Raw genomic sequence first — 19,067 nt, 5'->3', positions numbered from 1 at the left:
CTGGTGCTTAGCTTTGAAGCCTGGGCACACAGCAGGTGCTCAGTAAATGTTGAATTAATGAATGACAAATGGGAGGAACCTTCCAGATACACCAATCCAAGCCCGTTCTCCATGCTGATCGGTTCCTCATCAGTCTCCAGCGTTTTTTAATTTTTACGCTTATTTTTAACCGTCCTCCAGAAGAAGAGAGGTAACTGCACAGCGCCTGTCGACTCCAGAGGCGGCAGCAGCAAGCAGGGGCGTCACACGCTCCTGGGCCCGCCCCCTCCCGCCTCCGCCCCGCCCCGCCCCGCCCCGCCCCGCCCCCACCCGGCTCGCCCTGAAGCCCGGAGCCCGGGCCGCTGCCTCCTTTGCTCGCCACTGCGCAGGCGCGTCCCGCGAGCGTGGGTCGTATAGAGGCTGCGGGCTGCAGGCACTCCGGAGCGAGGTGGTCTTGCGGCCTGTGTTCGGCCAGCTCCAGCCGCGCACGACCTGCCTAGTTTCCCCGCGCCCTGGGCAGTGTGGTCATGGAGAATCAGGTGCTGACGCCGCACGTCTACTGGGCTCAGCGGCACCGCGAGCTGTATCTGCGCGTGGAGCTGAGTGACGTGCAGGTAAAGGCAGGGCGGCGGGACGTGCGCGGGTCTCGGCTCCTGGGAACCGCTGGGACCCCAGTCCCCTTTGTCCGGGTGCGTACCGGCGAGCCAGTAGCGCGCCAACGGGATCCAGGACTCGGTGCGCTCTCGGCGTCCAGGCCCGATCAAAAGCTGGCCCACATGGAGGCAGACCCTGGGCGCGACCCCCTGAAGGCTTCAGGTACCTCGGGTGCTGCGTGAGCCCCGCGCGGGCCTCGGAGGCTACTCCGGGCCTCCTCTTTGTTCGCAGTCTGCGGCCTGGTGGAGCCCAAGCCTGGCCCGGAAGGCCTGGCCGTCGGAGTTCGTGTTTGCCGAAGCTCTTCGAGGCGTGGGATGTCTTTGAGTCCGGGGTGCAGTGTGACAGTGGCTTCCCGGGCCGTGGCTGGACGTCTAGCGCTGGCCAGAGAGGTCTAGCGGGTCCCCTCGGACCTTCACGAGGCCCGCCGCTGCCTTGGAGGGGTCACACCCACCTCCCAACCATTAAGTGATGGAAATAGTTCTTGTTAATTTTAGTTCTAAAGTCCATAAGACCCCGAAGAAGTGATTTCCCCCCCCCACCCTGTTCTGAAGACTGTGAGCTCAGGTTTGCTGAGTTGCATAGATAACTACAAAATTAAGTTATGTTGAGTATTTATGCTTGATCTCATTGGCCCTCATGAGAACAAGCTGAGGCCTCCTAAATGGTGGCGCTCTCAAGACCTGTGTACCCCTTTGTCTTGGTCCAAACCATCCAGGATTTCCGTTTTTGAGGAACTGGAGTTTTCAGTCTGGAATGTTCTTTCTACATTCTTACTCCCTACTCTCCTTGACATTTATGGCACTTTGTAACCTCCTTCACTTCCCTTAACTCTCTCTGCCTCGGAGTCAGGCGTTTATGTTGGGATCTGTCAGCCCATCTGGTATATACTGTCTTGCAAGGTGTAGGTGCTCTTTGAGTGTGGACTTGAATTTGTTGAACTTAATCTTTTCTTCTGGAATATAAACTTGTTTTCCCATTGAAACTTAAGACAATACTGACCAGAATGCCTTTAAATAGCCTGTGTCATTTAATGTGTTAAACCAGGCTGAATTACACTTTTGCGTCAGAGGATGTATAAATGTTCTTTGCTGTGTCCCTCTACTCTGCTCCACGGTGTTTTAATAAAAAAGGAAAAAACAAACAAAATCTTTGTAGATGGGGATCAAAGTGTCCTTCTAGAGAGGACTCTAACATCAGTCAATAAGAAAAGTACAGAACTTGTGTCATGGCAATCTCTCTTAAGTATTCAGTTAAACATTGTGTAGACCAATTTAATAAACTCAGGCCCTCTCTAGTTGTAATAAGGATGTAATATTCTGGGATGCTTTTGAGGCTACAAACAGAAAAGTTGTTTTTAGGGGAAGTGGGGTGGTGTTGGTGGAAAAAAATGGAAATTAGTTGGGCAAATGAAAGAATGCATCATACTTAAATTTTTCCTGAAAGATCTAAACCTTTTAGTTAAGAAACATGAACACATGTGTTAATCATATTTGGTATATTTTAAAACATAAAAGTATGTGATTGGAATATATTATAGTTAAAGAAATGTAACGGTGGAGGGAAAAATGGAATTTTCTTTTGGAGAGAGAAATCCTTTTTTTATTCTTTGGGAAAAAATAAATCTTTTTCCCCAATTGAGTTTTTGGTTTTTCTTGGATTTCCCATCTGTAATTCTGAGGCATCCATTTCAACTACCATTAGTTTTAAAGTAACATGTTAATACCATTCATAAAAGAAACCCCCTACCATGTGTGAAATACTACAGATTTATAAAAATGAGTCAGACAGACTCAGCTTTCCAACGGCATTCTATCTAGGAGGAAGCATATTATATACTAACAAAAAGTTTTGTGCATGAGTATGTTTATTTGTAGAGTCGGAGTTGAATACTGGACCAGGTCCCTGGTGTTAAAGGAATTTGGTACCTCTCTTTTCGTTAGTTAGAGGTGACTTCCAGAAATAAGGTGAAGTATTCTTGTCAAACTGAGACTGGGAGAACTTGCCAGAAAGAGGACGGCATAGACTTTCAGATTGTCCAACTTGTTGTACGTGTCAATGCCCTACAGCCAAAGAGTTCCAGGAACACACCTCTAGTTAAACAAGTTGTGTTTAGTGCTCATGTCAGCAAGGGAGAGCATACTCCATGGGTTTGCTCAAAATTGATTATAGAATTTGGACTTTGGTGATTGGGGGACAGACTAAGGAAGCAAGGATTCACTTTAGATTAGATGCTGTCAGAAAGCGGGCAATTCTATGGTTGGGTATCTGAATAAATCTTATATATAGGAAAGAGAGACCAGAACAAGAATAAAACTAATTGGTAGAGAAGTGGCAGTCACTTATTTTGGCCAAGAGAGGAAGGGTGTCTCGTATTTTGTGAGTGGCATTGTGGCCATGTTTTTATCTGTGCTTACACAAAATTATGAAATGGCCTTTGCCTCATTTTATCAAGGTATTCTGTGAGATTGTTTATGTCCAATAAATAACAGAATAACGTGTTCTAGCTGGGAGTGCCAGGCCAGCTTTTGAATGTCAGGAGCTGCTCCTTTTAAAAAATTTTCCAATTAATTGTTCTCAGGGCCTATGAAACTGGTGATTCTGGCTTGGAATGAAGCAATTCGTTTACTTGTTTAATGAAAACCGTTTGTGGAGCACCTACTTTTGTCTCCCCTTAAGCTAGGTACTGGGTTGTTGGACAGCTCTCTATCCTCCCCTGCTCTTTGAAGCATATGTGTAAATGAGTTTTGATGCTGAATTCCAGTTTGGGGGCATCAGCCCTGCTCCTTTCCCTTTCTGAGACACAGAGAACCATCAGGTTTTCACATCTCTACTCTGTCTTTGGAGCTGCAGACAGTGGGGCTAGGGCAGGGTTACTTTCAGAATAGAGTTTGTTTTCAGGATAAGCATGAAGGACAGACTTGTGCCAACAACCATAGTTGTTAAAGCATTTGTTCATTTATCAAGGTTTTTGTTTGTTTCAGTTATATGAGGGCAGTGTGCATAGCTCTGTTTCGGAGCTGTTTGAAAGATACTGTTTTTGACCTTACTAATAGAGAGTCTGGTGGAAAGAGTGGTAACTGAAGGCATGAGATTGGGTCCTTGCTCTTCCACTTAATATCTGGTGTCCGTGGATTATTCACCTAACCTTTATGAGCCTGTGTCTTTTCATGCAAATAAATGTGAATAATAACACCTAATTCACAGGGTTGTTTTGAGGCTTAAATTGGATAATGGATTTGAAAGTGCTTTGTGAATTCTAGTGTGCTATTCAAGTGTAAGGGATTATTATTGTGATACTAAACCTTAGATGAGAGAGAAGCACAAAGAGCAATAGAACAGAATAGAGGCTGTTAGCAGATTTATCCATATATGAAAACTTATTGAACAACAGTGGTGGCTTTACAAATTAATAGGGGAAAGGATGAACCATTCAGGAGATTGTAGTGGGACAACTGGTAATCTAAATGGCAAAAAGATAAAGTAAGATCTTGCCTTATGCTGTACACGGAAGTCAATTTCAGGTGGGCTAATGAACTAAATGCATAAAGCAAAACTACTAAAAGAAAATATAGGAGACTGTCTTTATGATACTGGAACAGGGAAGAATGTGTTAAGACACAAAAACATAAACCCTAAAAAAAAAAGATGACAGATTTAAGACAAGCTTGAGGCAGATATTTGTGGCACATATTACTGAGCTCTTCCTTATATGCCCAAGGAGACAGTATGTTCATTACGGCAAAAAAAAATTGAAAACAACCTCAGTACTTATCAACAGGAGAATGGATAAACTGGTATATTTATACAACAGCACACTGTACAACAGCTAAAATAAATGAAACAGAACCAGCTGTATCTATGGATAAAGTTTAGAAATATATCAAATAAAAAGCAAGGGGCTTCCCTGGTGGCGCAGTGGTTGAGAGTCCGCCTGCCGATGCAGGGGACACGGGTTTGTGCCCTGGTCCGGGAAGATCCCACATGCTGCGGAGCGGCTGGGCCCGTGAGCCATGGCCGCTGAGCCTGCGCGTCTGGAGCCTGTGCTCTGCAAAGGGAGAGGCCACAACAGTGAGAGGCCCGCGTACCGCAAAAGAAAAAAAAAAAAAAAGCAAGTTGAAGAATTATATATATTCATATTATATATATGAAACCACTTATGTAACATGTAAAATAAAAGTTTATATTGTAATGAATACCCAACATGTTGTACATGAGTAAAGAAATACAGTGGGAATGATAAACTCCAATTCTAGAATAGTGATTGGGCTTCCCTGGTGGTGCAGTGGTTAAGAATCCGCCTGTCAATGCAGGGGACATGGGCTTAAGTCCTGGGCCGGGAAGATCTCACATGCCGCGGAGTAACTAAGCCCGCGCACCATAACTACTGAAGCCCATGCACCTAGAGCCCGTGCTCCGCAACAAGAGAAGCCACCTCAATGAGAAGCCCGTGCACCGTAATGAAGAGTAGCCCCTGCTTGCTGCTGTTAGAGAAAGCCTGTGCGCAGCAACAAAGACCCAACGCAGCCAAAAGTAAATTAATAAATTAGAAAAAATCATAAAATCTATCATTTTATCTGTATAATCTCACTCTTGTACACATAAATATGAAAATATAAGCAGAAAAATTGGTGGAGGTGTTCTAAACCATCATCATATTTCAGAATCCACTCTTTTTTTTAAATGTTTATTTTGGCTGTGCCAGGTCTTAGTTGTGGCATGCAGGATCTTTGTTGCGGCATGTGGGATCTTCAGTTGCGGCATGCGGACTTCTTAGTTGTGGCATGCATGAGGTATCTAGTTCCCCAGCCAGGGATCAAACCTGGGCCCCCTGCGTTGGGAGCTCAGAGTCTTACCCACTGGACCACCAGGGAAGTCCCAGAATCCAGTCTTCTGAATCATATTTCTACTCAGAGATGTCACTGTCCATGTTTTTCCATATAGTATCATCCTCTGTACCATTAAGAGCAGTAAATGCAGCATCTCTGCAAGAACGCTCTACTGTTATCTCGTTTTTTGTTCAAGCCATCCATACCTATTTATAAGTTTTGATGCTGGCACATTCCTGAGACACAAACGAGGAGTCATACTACTTCCTGAAATGGCTTTTAAGTGGTTTGACTGAAATATTGAGTTGCAGCTGTGTAGTCATGCCATCTGGAATAACAGCCAAGCTCCCATATGCTAGACAGTGACAACCATGTCATGCTTGCTACTTTGCCCAAGCAAGTGTAAGGTGCTGCTGTCAATTTTAATAAGTATCCTGATTTTAGAGATATTAAATGTGAGAAAAATGTACATTTTAGAATTAATGAGATATTAATTTCATTTTGGAGTTGTCAGTTAATAAGTTTTAGTATTTAAAACCCCTGAGGCAGGATGAGATCACCAGGAAGAGAGTATGGATCAGAGATTACCAAATCAATGCCCAAAACGTGTCATGGTTAGAAGCCTGGGGCTGTTTGCCTTGGTTTGAATCTTGGTTTTGCCCCTTGCTGATTTTGTAATCTAAACTAGGTACATAATCTCTGTAAACCTCCGTTTCTTTGTATGTAAAATTGTTGTGTAAATAGTACCTATTTTACAGGGTTTTTGTATGTGTGTGTGATAGTAATGTGGAATACTTTGAAAAATAATTGGCATATAGTGAGTGTTCAGTGAATGTTAGTGAAATGAGCTGGGTGAGGAAAGTGGCTAATTGGAGAGGATAGGGCTCATATTAAGGGGGTAGCTATTGTCATTCAAGAATGCAGATCTGAGGTTGGCATCTAATTCTTCTAATTTTTGAAGAAGAAGCTGAAAATCCAGATTTTTTTAAAATGAAAAAACCTCATAGTTTTATACTTATTCAACAAATATATAAATGCTTACTGTGTGCTTGGTAGTCTTCTAGACTCTGGGACTTGGGCATGAGCACGGCAGACAAGGTCCCTGCTCTCATGAAGTTTATATACTGAGTGGCGGTGGCAGTGGAGGAAGACTGGCAATAGAAGCAGATAAATTCATCAGATAGTTTCAGATAACCATGAATGTTATGAAGAAAGTAAAGCAAGAAAAAAAATATGAGAAGGAATCACGAGAACTATTTCAGATTGGGTAGTCAGGGAAGGTCTCTTGGAGGAGGTGACATTTGAGCAGATATCTAAATGTTAAGAAGCCGTGCAAAATTATGGGGACTGAATATTATAGGGAGAGGGAACAGCTACTGCAAAATTCCAAGGTGCAAAGTACTTTGTGGTGAATTAAAATTAATAAATAAAAAATATTCTCTGTAGGCCATATAAAATATTGTGGGTTCAGTTTGGCCCAAGATGCCAATTTATATCAGAAAACTTATAGATATTAAAAACTGATAGAGAGGGACTTCCCTGGCGGTCCAGTGGGTTAGACTCTGCGCTCCCAATGCAGGGGGCCTGGGTTCGATCCCTGGTCAGGGAACTAGATACCACATGCATGCTGCAGCTAAGAAGTCTGCATGCTGCAACAAAGAGTCCACATGCCACAGTGAAGATCCTGCATGCCGCAACTAAGACCCAGTGCAGCCTAAATAAAAACAAAAAAACCCCAAAAACTGATAGAGATGAGAAGCAGCCCAGGACTGCGTCCTGAGACACTTAAACATTTAGAAGTTGAGCAGAGCAGAAAGCACCAGCAGAGGAGATTGAGAAGGAGTAGCCTATGAGGCATTAAATCCAATGCAGTGTCCTGTAGTGTCCTCGAAGCCAGGAAAGAGGGATATTTCAGTGGGGTGTGGTCTGCTCTGTCCAGTGCTGCTTAGAGGTTGAATAAGACGAGATTGTGTGTCTATTGGATTTGGCAATGTGGAGGTTATTGATGATCTTGGTAATAATAGTTTCAGTGGAGTGGTGTGGATGGAGGCTAGATCAGAGTAGATTTCAGAGTATTTGTGGTAGGGAAGAACAGATGATTGTAGCTAACTTTTTTTTTTTTTTTGCGGTACCCAGGCCTCTCACTGTTGTGGCCTCTCCCGTTGCGGAGCACAGGCTCCGGACGCGCAGGCTCAGCGGTCATGGCTCATGGGCCCAGCCACTCCGCGGCATGTGGGATCTTCCTGGACTGGGGCATGCACCCGTGTCGCCTGCATCGGCAGGTAGACTCTCAACCACTGCACCACCACCCAATTATAGATAACTTTTAAAGAAGTTTTTCTTGGTGGAGGGAAGGGATGAGCAAAGAAATCAGTGGTCTTGGAGTTCAGAGAATAGATCACTGTGGCCAAGGATGTGGACCTTGAGCTGTGTTTTTAAGTATAAGTAGAATTTGGATCCAAAAAGGGGATTAAAGAGAATGTGTACTGTCATATACACCCAAAAAGAATGAGTGAAAAAAAAAAAAAGAAGAAGGAGTAAGATCTCTATGAACTGGTAAGGATTGATTTAGGTGAAAAAAGCAAGGTGCCTAAGAATGTATATTCTGTGCTATCTTTTGTGTAGAAAGAAGGGGAAATAAGAATGTCTGAATATATTTATTTATTTTCCCAAACATATACACACACAGAGGAAAGATAAACCAGGTGCCCCTGAAGTGGTTACGTACGGGTGGTGAGTGGGAATGTGGTGGAGGGGGATGGGTTTGGAAATAGGACTTCTGAAGATACCTGTCTGTAAAGTTTGACTTTTGAATGATGTAAATGTTTTACATATTAAAAACTAAAATTCAATAAAAAAGGATAAAATGAAAAATCTTGAAACTAAATACAATCAAAAGGACCTAACTATATATCAAATTGATAACATAACCATACAGATAAATAACTTAGTACAAGTAACATTTGAACACAGTACTCTGGTTCTTTAGTAGATATACTCTAAGGACAAAAAGAACTGCAAATAAATATTGTACTTTATAGGTTTTTTTGTTAGTAAAAATATTGATGTAATTCTGAAACCTTTAGGATCAAAGAAGTAAGTGTGTTAATGTTATTAGGAACCAAGATATTCACCATAAGGAAATACAAATATTAAATAACAAGATAAGGAGAAGCCCTATAATGTAATTTTTTTTTTTTTTTTTGGCTGCACCATGCGGCATGTGGGATCTTAGTTCTCCGACCAGGGATCGAACCTGCGTCCCTGGCGTTGGAAGCACGGAGTCTTAACCGCTGGACCGCCAGGGAAGTCCCATAATTTTGCATTGGGCATTTCGTTATGACAACATGATTTTTTAAAGTCCTAGCTAGACACTGAAGATGAGCACTGAGTATACCTCAATGTGCCCAGATCATGGCTTCTAAATTACCATTCCGCAGTAGAGGAACTATGAGGCCCCTTGAAGAAACGGCCAATTATTCCAGGTCTGTGCCAGAGAAAGTACAACATCCTCAAAGCCTACAAGGTCATATCAGAATAATACAGGAGCTGGTTTGAAGGGATTTCAAATTTTTGACAATTTGTGACCAAATTTGTAAGAATTTGAACACCAAAAAGAATAAGAATAATATTGGATTTTGGCAGAGTGGATCAAAAAGGAAATCCACAAGTCCATAATGATAGTCAAAAAGAAATAAAGAAGACCAGTTTGGGGGCTGAGAGAGGGGGGCAGGAGGTGGGTGTGGTTATAAAAGGGCACCATAAGGGATCTGGAACTGTTCAGTATCTTGACTGTGATGTTGAGTAGATGAATGTATACGTGTAATAAAATTGTATAGAATTTACACACACAAATGAATACAAGTCAAACTGGGAAAATTCAAACAAGATAGGTTGACTGTATCAATGTCAATATCCTGATTGTGATATTATACTATAGTTTTGTAAAATGTTACCATTGCGGGAAAGTGGGCAAAGAGGACAAGGAATCTCCTGGTATTCTTTCTTTCTTTTTTTTCACTGAAATGTATTCCTTAACTATTACCACCTTTGGAGAAGCTGGACCTGACATGCCCAGTGTACTGCTGGGTAGGAGTTAGCATCTGAAATCTGGCTCACAGAATGCTTAGTGAAATCCAGGCCCTGTGCTGTGGCTCGATGCTTAAACCTTGGTTTCACACATCTGTGTCTGAGGAGAATAAACTGGGCCCCCCAAACTCCTTTTTTCCTTCCAAGTGATTTAAGATATGGGGAACACAGAGTGGGGCAAGAAGTGACCTAGGTAGGAAGTGTACCACCAAGACTTGCCAGAACTCTAGCTTTCATGATAATATTCATACCAAAACCCTGTTTCCCTTATAGAGGAACCATGCCCCTGAAAGTGTAGCCTGTTTTGATGAGGTTCCGTAATTCCATCTTCCTGGCACAGAGAAGATCATCTAGATTGTTAGCCCCTTTGGGTAAGCTTCTCAGCCTGAAGTCTGTACTGTCACCTGGGAAGTTCTTAACCTAAAGCTTGGCTCAAATGCTCCCCCAACCCAGCCTTCATGCTCCCCCTTTTCCTAATGCTCTTGGCTATGAATAGAGCATCTAGGCTCCCACTGCCTTTTAGTATAAACCACCCCCTTCACCTTCTGTCTGTCTTGTTGGTTTCCTTTGATGCATGATGGAACACAGCCAGTGGAGCCTACCGGAGAAAAATAAATGAACTAGCTATGGCACTGGAAACAGGCTGCTTCTTGCTTATAATTTTGAGCTGGGAGTTAGGAGATAAACTGTTTCTCATCCGCTGAAAAAAGAGTTCAGTTGTTTCACTTTAAATTATGCTGCTAAAAGGCATGTAGCGACTTCTGGGAATAAATGAACAATTTGGAGAATTTCCATCTCTTCTAGTCTTGGTTTGGATAGGGGTTAAGAGTGTGGAGCCTGAGGCTGAGGCACTGCATGTTTCATTTTCATCCAACCGCCTGTAATCCGCAGCCCTTGCCTTAACCTGTAGGAATTAATTTATTTTTCATGTTGCAGCATGGGTCTCACTCCTTGGTGAGGCTCTCCCCAGCCATTCTATTCCCATTGTGCTCTCTTCTTAATGACTGTAACACTTAACTGCTTTTTACTACTCTTTTGGTCTTGAGCATATGTTACTTGATACTATATCGTTTCTTCTCACAGGAAATGACTCATCTGTTCTACTAGATTCTCTGCCTCCACAGCTGAGGGACTGAGTCTTAGAGATCTGTGTATTCCTCCGTAGCACCTCACACGGCACCATGTACCATTTACCATGAGCACAATGGACTGACTCAGTATCTGATTGTTCTGCACAGCAGAGCAGTTTAGGGTCCTTCTTGCAGGAGCCTGCAATCTCAGATGGGTACAGATAGACATAGAGAAACCCTGCACAGAGATGTGGATAAATGACCAAATATATTCTCTGGGGGAAGCACAGGGCAGGAGGTTGAGTGCCCAAGAAGGCAGATGGATGGAGGGAAGTAAGCCCCTGGTTTTAATTCCATTTTTCTCATTAAAATGCCCTTCTTGCATCCTTGGTCTCTTTCTACAGAATCCTGCCATCAGCATCACTGAAAATGTGCTGCATTTCAAAGGTCAGTATCCGGGCAAATGTTCTCAGTCCTCTACACAGTTAAAGAGACATAGTGGTGGTTGCTTTTTATTTTTATCTGTTTATTTTATTCACTTTCTGTTGATGCTCACCACTCTGATACTTGTGGGATAAGCTAGAATGTTTTGAGATGTATGATTAAAAAAGTCAATAATTTGTTTAATATCCTGTTTTCCCCTGGGAGAGGCAGTAGATATAGAGAAAAGGTATCATGGGCTAGAAAATAGATTTATATCTTCTAGCTCTAAATCTGTGACCACCTCGGACAACTTATTCACTTCTCTGGACCTATAAAATGAGGGTATTGGGTTATAATCAGTGTCTCTCAAACTTGAGGATCCGTGGACACCTGAACACACGTCCACAGGATCCTCCAGGGCCATAGACCCTAGATTAAGATACGTGTTATGGATTAAATATGGTCACTCTAAGTGATATTTAGCTCCATTGCAGCTGTGAACACAGTTGCAAACACTGAACTCCTGTGGTAGTACTTGATTATAAGGTAGCCATCTAGATGACCCAGAATATGCCTCTTTTTAAAAATATTATAACAAAATCCCCCAAATAGAAAATTTCTTAATGAGACTTTGTGGCTCCCTGATATATGTACAGACCAGTTTAATAAGCACTGCACTCTCGATGACATCTAAAAGCTTTCCAGCTCTTGACAGTCTTTGATTCTGTGAATCTGCCTCCATCTCCTTCCTCCTCAGTTCACCAGCAAACTTTCTGCTGTGCCTAAGAGGGTAGGTCTGGATTCATTGTTACCCAGTAGGGTAACAGTGATAATAGGGTGGGATTCTCCCTGCTCTCTCTCTGTTCTGGTTCCTTGGAATGTCATTAGTACGTGACTGCGATTATGGGAGATTGAAGAGTTTCTGCTTTACATGAGACTCCATCTACCTTAATATACTTGCCTGAAAGCAGAACCTGGCTTTTGAATCTCCTTTTCCAGGTGAGAGCAATGGTGGTAGCAGCTCAGATTTTGAGGGGGAATAAAAGGATAAAAGTGTATCTTGCCGCACATGAAGCTTACAGACTGTCCTACCTTAAGGAATTTATGGTCTTAGAGAACGATAGCCACCTGTAGCACGTATTAGGCAAGTCATACCACATATGGCCAGATGAAGAAAGATAATCGCAGGAGGGAACCAAGTGAGAGAGTTAGAGGACAGGGATGTCCCGCAGTCACTGGCTCCTAGGCACAGCACCTGCTTGCTTTGGGGAAAGGAGCCATATCAAGGCACAGGGATGGCATGATGGTCACCCTGAGGACTTCCCTCCGACTTCCGTTTGTCCTCTCAGGAATGAGCTGAGAAAATGTTATTTTTCTTTTTTGTTCCATTTGGGATGTGCTAAAGGAACAGTCAGCTGCTCCATCGTCTACCCCTGGTTGGAAGGTGTTAAATTTACAGCTTTCTTTGAGACAGTCCAGCATTTCTATGTATCCTGTGGCTTTCCTTAACCGCAGTCAAGATAATACACCTACTTGATTTTTCTCTGCTGTGGATTCAGAGCCAGAGTAAATGTGAAAGTTAAATTTATATCTATGTGTTACCTTGGGCTTTGCTTTCTGTGTTCTTTTTCCTGCCTGTTATTTGTACTGGGCATCACTGAGGCTGCATTCGAAGATTAAGTAAATACTCTGGAACTGCTCACCAGAAAGACATAAGGAGATAAACTTTTGTCCAGGATTTAGCTTATCTAGCTGTTGAGTAGCTCTGCTCACAAGCCCCCACTCATTTGCAGGACCCATTAATATTTGCATACCCCTGAAAGAACTGCACTAAGCTAACATTTGAATGGCCTCGCTCTGCACAAGTTCACAGTAACCCACATTTCTTTCTTTATAGCTCAGGGGCATGGTGCCAAAGGAGACAATGTTTATGAATTTCACCTGGAGTTCTTAGACCTTGTGAAGCCAGAGGTATGTTCTTTCCTTCCTCACTTCCCTGTCCATTTTAAGAAATAAATACTCGTAGTTTTGTGAAATGGGGAGCAAAGATTGTGGGGAAGAAGAAGATAAACCAAAGTAGAATATACTTTTGTTTGGAATAGAGCCCAGGTTTTAGCTTCAGAGGAAGAGGAAAGTTGGAGAACCTGAGTCGGATCTGGGCTCTGCCATTTATTAGTGGCGTGAATAATTCTCCTCACTTCTTTGAGTTTCAGTTTCCTCATGTGTTACGTGAAGGATTGGGTTAAGTGATCTCTATGGTTCTTTCCAGCTCTGAGATTCTTAATAGTCAGCAGTGGTTTAAGGGGTAGAGAATCTGTCTGGGGCTTGCTTTGGAGGCAAAGGGAGAGGCCATATAGAAGAATAATGAGCTGGAACAGCCCCTAAGAATTTGAGTTTAGTTGAGAAGACTCTGTAGTGAAAGATTCCCTGTGAAAAAGTTGTAACTGATACAGTACAGTTCTGGCCTTGAGGCAGGCCTTTCTAAAACAATGCCAGAAACCATTGACCATTTGAATTGAGTCATCTTCATGGGAGGAAAATTTGGAAGGTAATGGTGCACTTGAGAAGGTGATTGGATGTAGTGCCTTGCGTGATGTAGATCTGGTAGGACATTCATGCCAGTTTCTGCTAGGATAACCAAGAACTATCTGCCTTTCTTATCTTGCTTTCCTCCTGTGTCATTCATGGGGGGAACCAGAGAAAGACTTGGCTGTTTTTACCAGTTCTTCCTTGTACCAGCCTTGGTCTAGATGTTCTTTTTGCTTCAGGACTTTTAGGAACAAAGAAGGAAGGGGAGTAAGTATACAGTGCAGCTTCTCTGTATGGCCACAGTGGTTTGTACAGTTACAGGAGAAGGAGCGGGGGATGTGGGAGGGCATTCTCACGTTCTTGCTTTCTCTCCTAGCTGGTTTACAAACTGACCCAGAGGCAGGTGAACATCACGGTACAGAAGAAGGTGAGCCAGTGGTGGGAGAGACTCACCAAGCAGGAGAAGCGCCCACTGTTTTTGGCCCCTGACTTTGATCGTTGGCTGGACGAGTCTGATGCTGAAATGGAGCTCAGAGCCAAGGTCAGTAAGGACCTTAGGATCTAGACAGAAGTCATGAGGAACCCAAGTTATTTGGGCCACCTCAGATATCTATCAGAATCTGATAGACTAAGGAAAAAGTTATAAATTCCCTGAAAGACCTGGAGATGTGGTTTTATAGAAGTACTGGTCATGTATTTTGTAGACTGTCCCTCAATTGGGATTTGTTTGACGTTTTTCTCATGATTAGCCTAGGGCGATGGGTTTTGGGGAGGAAGCCCACAGAGGTAAAGTGCCATTCTTATCATGTCATATCAAGAATAGGTACTATCAATATGACCTATCAGTGTTGATATTAATCTTGATCATCTGGTTGAGGTAATTTTTGGCAGGTTTCTCCACTGTAAGGTTTCTCTACTGTAATGTTACTCCTCTCCTTCCTTTACTGTTCTCCTTGGAAGGAAGTCACTATGCATAGTCCACGCTTAAGGAGTCAGGAGGTATACTTCACATTCTTGGGGTGGAGTGTCTGTATACTTTATTTGGAATTCTTCTGCATAGGAGATTTTTCTGTTCTCTCTCATTTATTTCTGTTCTCTCTCATTTATTTCTTCAGTCATTTATTTATATCAGTATGGACTCATGAATATTTGTTTTATAGTTTGGGTTATAATCCAATACTATGTTGTTTATTTTGTTGCTCAAATTGTTCTAGCTTTGGCCACTGGAAGCTCTTGCAGTTGGCTCTTGTGTCCCTTTGACACAGCTCCATCATCATGGGCCTTTTTTTTTTTTTTCCCTAAAGAAATGAATCCTTAATTTCTGGCACTATAAGCTGCACCAGGTTTATCTCGTATATTCCCTGCTCTGTTCTTTTTTATTGGAGAATGGTAGTGGAAACCAAGATCTGGGTGCTAGGTGCGCTCATTGCCTCTGGGGTGTCATTGCTTTTAGGCCCTCTCAGCTGATAAAACAAGGAAATCTATGTGTGTATACTAGCCCATGCATATACACTTATCTATAAATATTTCCATATAAATCTATCTATATCTATATTAACCTAGTGTAAGTTCACACTGATGTTGGAGATGTGATTTTAGCTTCTGGAAAATTATATTATAGAGGTCTTAAAGATAAAATAGCAATCTGTTTCCCACCTTAAATTTCTATTTTGTTTCTCCAGCCATAACAAATTTTCTGGATGTCTTTTCCAGCTCCAGGATTTTAAGGCTGCCCACTTTGTAGTTTGGAAGCCAGCTGATTGGTTTAATTCTGTGAGCATTGGAGGGGCATTCTGTGATACCAGTGCTACCCAGTCAGGAGTCAGGCTTTTTGGCACCATGAGCTAGGACATTTTCCCCAAGGAAGCAAGGAGGTGGCTTTGAGGGAGCCAGATCACTTATCCAGCATGTGGACTTCTGCAAGCATCTGGGAATTCTAACTTGTGTTCTTTTTTTTTAAATTTATTTTTTATTGAAGTATAGTTGAAATACAATGTTGTGTTAATTACTGCTATATAGTAAAGTGACTCAGTTATACATATATATATTCTTTTTCATATTCCTTTCCAGTATGGTTTATCACAGGATATTGAATGTAGTTCCCTGTGCTATACTGTAGTCTAACTTGTGTTCTTGGAAAACTTCTGTCTGAATTCTAGGAAGAAGAACGCCTAAATAAACTCAGAATTGAAAGCCAAGGCTCCCCTGAAAGTAAGTTGCCCCTGCTGTTGTGGTAGTTACCAGTTAACTTGTGACAGAGATGGGGGTATAGATGAGTGTGATATGACAGGAGTGCTCGCATTGTGTAGGGGAGTTTATGAGAAATCCTTAAGGTCCAGTGCTTAAGCTGTGCGCACCCACATCAAAAATCTTACTTTTAAGGTTTTCCTTCTGTTGGGAGCCTAACATCATCTGAGTACACCAAGGTTAGTAAAGCAGAATGGAAGAAAGTCAGTCTCCTGGACTGGCCTAATAGGTGGGTGCTAGGTGGCAGCAATTCCTGCAGAGGTGTGGAGATTATTGCATAGGTCCATGATTGCACTTCTTCCAGCCTGGTGTTCTTGTCCCAACTGAGATCATAATGGCTCTGGTTGTCAACCTTAAAGATGGAAAGTATTCTGTATAGTCCTGCTGTTCATTAACCTTTTAAAAATCCAGTTCTATTTCTGTTTCTGCCCAAGCAAGCAGCTCTGTAAGTGTATTATCGTCTGGGTATCATAGATTAAATTCAGCAGCCATCTTACATTTGTGGCATATGGAAAGCATTGCACTAGGCCCTTGAGATGTGGAGACAGTGACTCCATCAGAGCACCTGTGCTCAAACAGCTTCTGTTCTAGTAGGAGGACCATGCAGGTCTATACAAAACTAATGCTGAAAAGTGGAATAAAATAAGGGTTCGAAGTATGTCCTAAATTGAACTTTTTCAGTTTTAGTGGCACTTATTTGACATGCCATAAGTAGGAAAGGGGAAAGTTTTAGAGCAGTGGTTTTCAAACTATGTTCCATGGTACCCCAGAGGTTTCCAGAGATGCTTTGGAGGGATAGACCAAGCAAGCAGGTCTACTTCAATCAGAGCAGCTTGGCTTTTGTGTTTTATGTATTAGGGTTCTGAATAAAGTTTCTTTTGAAAAAGACATTTTATTGCTTTTTAAAAAAACTGAATAACCACTAATTTAGAGGAATTTTCTGCTTTAGAAAAGCAGAGGAGGGGAGAGGATTAGTGGAGGTGAAGAATAACAATATAAAAAGGCCACCTTGAGATCTGAGTTAATTTTTTGGTGTTTTATAGGGATAAACTTCTGAAATATGTAAAAATTCTTATATATGGATTTTTTAGGATCTTAGAAAAAGCTTTAACAGTTTTATCAAAATTCGTAGTTTCCTGATGAAAGAAGTTCTTTATATGGGGAAGTGTAATAAATTTTTGTAGTTTTGAAGAAAAAAAATTTAATTAGTTAAATGTTTCTACGAGTCTGACTTTTTTGGCTCCTTAGGATAAGGCTATTTTTTTGGCGGTACGCGGGCCTCTCACTGTTGTGGCTTCTCCCGTTGCGGAGCACAGGCTCCGGACGCGCAGGCTCAACAGCCATGGCTCACGGGCCCAGCCGCTCCGCGGCATGTGGGATCCTCCCAGACCGGGGCACGAACCCGTGTCCCCTGCATCGGCAGGCGGACTCTCAACCACTGCGCCACCTGGGAAGCCCCCTAGGATAAGGCTATTTTTGATTGACCACACTAATTGTGATTATTTGTGCATCAGCCAAGTGTCTATGCAGAATATCTCTGTAGCAACACTGATATGTAGCTACAAAAATATGTGGGTAGGAATACATACGTAGCAGCAACACCTGAACTCTGTAGTTCTCAAGAATTATCCTTTTCTTTGCCCTACTCCTTTGACTCAACCATGACTCTGTCTAAGCTCCTTACCCCTTCCTTAATTCCATAGTTGGCTCTGTCTTCACAAACCCTTAGGCTGCAGACAAAATTAATGTCCCTTATCCTCCTTCCTGCCTCTTGGTTTGTAATTTTCCTCCTTTGGTTATATCCTCATTCTACCATCTTTCAAAGCCCAGATCAGATACCATCTCATCCATGCAGACTTGCCTGATACATGCTTCTCCAGCCTAAAGTCATTTTTCTCACCTTGAAATTTTCACAAGACATTACCTGTCACTCTCAATCTTGTAACATGGTTTTTAGATTGTAAATTCTTTGAGGGCAGCATCATGTCTTAACCATCCTTGAATCTCAGTAGTGCTACTCACAGTATCTTGTATATTGTAGGTGTTCAGTTAATGCTTGTTTAGATGGATATATGAGCAAATATCAGAAATTTTTATTACAGTTTCTATCTCTTTGAGCTAGTTTGACCTGCATGACCTAAAAACATTCTAGAAAAGAAGAAACTGTAGATTATATTAAGATGACAAGAGCAAGAGCTGAGTATAGCTTTATTTCCTTTTAATGCCTCCTTAGCTAGTCAGTCATTCTTTGACAGAAGTAATTTTTCTTTTTCCCTCTTGGATTTGTTAAGTCTGTATACTTACTCTTCAATGCTGTGAGGGGAAAGACTGCTGAACACATACCTTGGACTACAATGTTCCTTATAATTTTTCCTTATCTGTTTTTCTATGGGACCAGGAGTCCAGGTTGGTGCAGACCTGGGCCAGGTATTTTTGGGGGAGCTTAGGGCACCCAAGTAGTAAAGAGGGATGAAGTCATTCAAGTATGCCCCACATACCCATCTCCTGCTGTGACTACTGCTTTTAACAGCTTACCACCTTGCTTTGCTTTTCAGCTCTTGCAAGCTTGAAGAAAGGATACCTGTTCATGTATAATCTAGTGCAGTTCTTGGGATTCTCCTGGATATTTGTCAACATGACTGTGCGGTTCCTTATCTTGGGAAAAGGCAAGTGCAAAATTTCAAGGCTAGTTTTCTTTTTTCAGTAGTTTGTCCCCCTGTTCACCAAAAGTAACAGTCTCTGCCTTTGGTATTAACAATACCACCACTCCCACCCCCTAACCCCCCACCATATTTGTGTAGCACTTCATGCCTTGCATTGTATGCTCACATCTTTCACTTCCCTTGGCCTTGTGAAACAGGCAGACTGGATGTTCTGTCCATTTAACAGATGAGAAAACAGGCTTGGAGATTGTCAAAGAAATGGTCCACATCCACACAGCTAGCCAGGGGTACATCTTGGGCTGACATCCCTTTCTTATTCACGGCTTGATAGTTCATTTATAACTAAATAAATTGATGTGATACTCACAGTGTCAAAGTTATACAAGTCCTTAAGGGATCTCACCCCTTTGGAGCCTAAATAGACTAAATGGACTATTGTAAAACTGAATGAAAAGACTATCATAAAGATATTAGTTCTTGGGGCTTCCCTGGTGGCGCAGTGGTTAAGAATCTGCCTGCCGAGGCAGGGGACATGGGTTCGAGCCCTGGTCCGGGAAGATCCCACATGCGGCAGAGCAACTAAGCCC

At 42.3% G+C, this 19,067-nt stretch overlaps 1 protein-coding gene across 1 annotated transcript in view; it reads left to right on the top strand.

Moving 5' to 3' along the window:
* The first annotated feature begins 344 nt into the window (after positions 1-344).
* Positions 345-19,067, top strand: part of HACD3 (3-hydroxyacyl-CoA dehydratase 3) — a 32,628-nt gene continuing 13,905 nt past the window's right edge. The window contains exons 1-6 of the mRNA XM_079912499.1: positions 345-593; positions 11,023-11,065; positions 12,939-13,012; positions 13,947-14,111; positions 15,730-15,781; positions 18,373-18,483. Coding sequence (XP_079768625.1) covers positions 507-593; positions 11,023-11,065; positions 12,939-13,012; positions 13,947-14,111; positions 15,730-15,781; positions 18,373-18,483 — 532 coding nt within the window. The 5' untranslated portion in view covers positions 345-506. The remainder of the gene's footprint in view (positions 594-11,022; positions 11,066-12,938; positions 13,013-13,946; positions 14,112-15,729; positions 15,782-18,372; positions 18,484-19,067) is intronic.

The sequence above is a fragment of the Stenella coeruleoalba genome, assembly GCF_951394435.1.
Source record: "Stenella coeruleoalba genome assembly, chromosome: 2".
NCBI lineage: Eukaryota > Metazoa > Chordata > Mammalia > Artiodactyla > Delphinidae > Stenella > Stenella coeruleoalba.
The sequence above is the reverse complement of the archived record's forward strand: the minus strand, read 5'-3'. Positions and strand labels throughout refer to the sequence as shown.